Here is a 2,899-nt window from a genome sequence, read left to right as displayed (position 1 = left end):
TGTCGATGGCTTGAGTTTTTTCGGAAGCAAGTTTGGAGATAGGTAAAAAGCCTTTGGCTCGCAATGGGGATCTTGAGGGCGGCACCCGTAAAAGCTAACTAAGAAATCCATCTCAGTGTTTGATAAGCTTGGTGGACCACCTACCTAGAAGGGCGGGCGGCGTGTGCAACTGACCGGCTCAGGCGCAGGGTCTGGGGCGGGGCGGGTCGTGCAAGGTGAGCGCCGTGATCCCGATCTCATCAGATCTGGCGTCTAGAGCGCAACTTGCTCTGACGTCACGCGCGAGCGACTCGAGTAACCGACAGCTCAGCGCGCGAGGATATCAGTTTCGAACTAGACGAAATTGCTGTATCAAAACAACTTTTATTTTATTATTTTTTTTAAAGCTTACTGGGGATCAAATTGGTCATGCGAGGATACTGAAACAACATCTGTCGGGTCGGAATATTTGTTAGCGTTCGTGGGCATTTTCTGTCCATCGGTCGGTCTTACTCATACAAGTACTGAATTGACGAAATTGACCTCGCTAAAACGATGAGCATTGTTCCGACATTATCTTCTCTTTTTTACGTTGCGTTAAACGGCAAGGAAGGAAACAACTCGATCTAGCGGATGGAATTGACACTCTCTTATTGACCTGCTTTATAGGCGTGCGGCGGAGACTTAGGAGGCCGACGAACAACCACAAGACGTCCTCCTCCCCCAGCGCGGACCAGGAGCCCTCCGCCTCGGTGAACCGCTTCAAGGTCCGGAGCCGCCTCAACGCTGCCGCCGCTGGGGCCGCCGGGGCGGGCGCCGTCGCCACCGGCGCCGTGGTCGCCGCCTCCAGGAAGTCCTCCACCGTCAGCAACGCCGTCGCGCCCGATAGCAGCGGCTACAAGGTGAGGACGCCGACGACGTTGTCCGAAGTTACTTGTATCTATTATTCCTTGTAAAACTATAACTTACCAGCAGTGACATGCCCTGTGACTTAAATTTCTGTACGAGTAATTTACACGGTGAAATTCACTGTAACCTTTTACCAGTGTATCTCACCACCACCACTGCTGACTGGCCTAGCCAGCATTCAAATGCAATTGTCCTCCCTTGACTCCTTCTCGGCCTTTGTTCGCAGGTGGTCTGCTACTACACCAACTGGTCGCAGTACAGACCCAAGGTGGGCAAGTTCACCCCCGAGGACATCGGGGCCGACCTATGCACCCACGTCATCTTCGCCTTCGGGTGGCTCAAGAAGGGCAAGCTGTCCTCGTTCGAGTCCAACGACGAGACCAAGGACGGCAAGGTGGGGCTCTACGAGCGCATCATGACCCTGAAGAAGGCCAACCCCAAGCTCAAGGTGCTGCTCGCCATTGGTAAGTCGTCGTCGTCGTTGGTGCATTGGAGCAACGTATTTTGCGCGACATTTTCTCGACAGAATTGCAAAAGTGTCGTTGGCGTTTATCGCTTTCTCGTTCGCACGACGCTAGCGCGACGCGTGCAGCCGGGGGCACCACCGGGCGCCGGGCGGTGAAAGCGTCAACAGGGCGCTGTCGAACGCAGGATGCGAAGCAATTATTTGAGAACATGATAAGCAGCTGTGTCGAGCAAGAGTGTCTCGATTCTTGTCAGGAACCGTCTTCGTCGATGAAAACTAATCATAACCTCTCTCTCTCTCTCCAGGTGGCTGGTCCTTCGGCACGCAGAAGTTCAAGGACATGTCCAAGTCGAGGTACGCCCGCCAGACCTTCATCTACAGCGCCATCCCCTTCCTGCGCGCCAGGAACTTCGACGGCCTCGACATGGACTGGGAGTACCCCAAGGGAACCGACGACAAGAAGAACTTCGTGCTGTTGCTCAAGGGTGAGTTTGAGGATTGGAGGCTGAAGGCAGCTGGAGCGCCTCGGCTTTCAGCAGAGTGCGGCGCCGCCGGTCCCTGCAGAGCAGTCCCAACGGCTGTGTACTCCAGGTCCAGGCAAGCCGAGCGCAGGGACCGTTCCCTTTAGAAAGCGTTTGTTTGTGAGAAGTGGTCATTGCAGTGCTGCGCTGTGCCCGGCTCTCTCATGCCGTTCTTTATTTCTTCCGCGCGCCCCAATATTTGCCACCATTTTCTCCCCTCTCTACCCCACTTTTCGCGAAATAGCAAATCACCACTTTCTTCCTGCCTGGCCTCCTACTCCTCCTCCTCCTTCGTCCCGAGACGACCGCGACGCCCGCCAGGGCAGCAGCCCTATACTTCTTTTCCGCTCTTTCGCAGCCACGCCCTAAGCGGTGTCGAAACGGGCTTTAAAAGCGCTCGGCTTACACGACGACCGGCAACAAAAGTTTAGTTGTAACTCGACGCTGCCTCTCCGGGAGCGCCACCCTGCCTGCCGCGTTAGCACCTGATGCGACCGGCCGGCGTGCGTATTCATGTCCATGTAACACCGACGTGTAACACCGACGTGTAACACCGCCTGTTACACCACGCACGGCCCTGCCGCCCACGCGCATAAATTTGCAAGTCGCCTGAAACAGATTGTATACAAATGTTGCGCCTTCGGCCTTCGTGCGGCCGGCAGGTGTTGGGACCCGGATCAAACCGAACGCCTCGAATCAGCATACTACCTCGGCACTATACGCCTTACAGGCTGGACGCGGCGGACGGCGGGGTGGGGCGGGGCGCCGTGGTGGGGCCGGCGGCGGGCGTGGCCTCATTGTTTGGAGGCCGCGTTCCTTACAGGCCTCGCTGTAATAATAGTACTGCAGTGTGTAGTGATAGCCCGGGGGGTTGGCGTGGCGTGGCGTGGCAGGGTGACATTTGTTCCCGGGCCCCGGACTTGAGCCGAGAAAGTGTAGAGGAACGCTTACAGCGTCGGGTTCCGTGCCGTGCCGGCGTGCCTGGCCATACCATTACGATGATTCCCTTCCGAGCTCCCCCCCC

At 56.7% G+C, this 2,899-nt stretch overlaps 1 protein-coding gene across 1 annotated transcript in view; it reads left to right on the top strand.

Annotated features, from left to right (window-relative positions):
- Positions 1 to 624: 624 nt before the first annotated feature.
- The window catches only part of LOC113207166 (chitotriosidase-1), an 8,444-nt gene continuing 6,169 nt past the window's right edge, over positions 625 to 2,899 (top strand). Inside the window, exons 1-3 of the mRNA XM_052272410.1 lie at positions 625 to 881; positions 1,115 to 1,352; positions 1,660 to 1,839. Coding sequence (XP_052128370.1) covers positions 1,304 to 1,352; positions 1,660 to 1,839 — 229 coding nt within the window. The 5' untranslated portion in view covers positions 625 to 881; positions 1,115 to 1,303. The remainder of the gene's footprint in view (positions 882 to 1,114; positions 1,353 to 1,659; positions 1,840 to 2,899) is intronic.

Source organism: Frankliniella occidentalis, unplaced genomic scaffold (assembly GCF_000697945.3).
Source record: "Frankliniella occidentalis isolate FOCC.00 unplaced genomic scaffold, Focc_3.1 Scaffold204, whole genome shotgun sequence".
In the NCBI taxonomy this organism is placed as follows: Eukaryota; Metazoa; Arthropoda; class Insecta; order Thysanoptera; family Thripidae; genus Frankliniella; species Frankliniella occidentalis.
The sequence above is the reverse complement of the archived record's forward strand: the minus strand, read 5'-3'. Positions and strand labels throughout refer to the sequence as shown.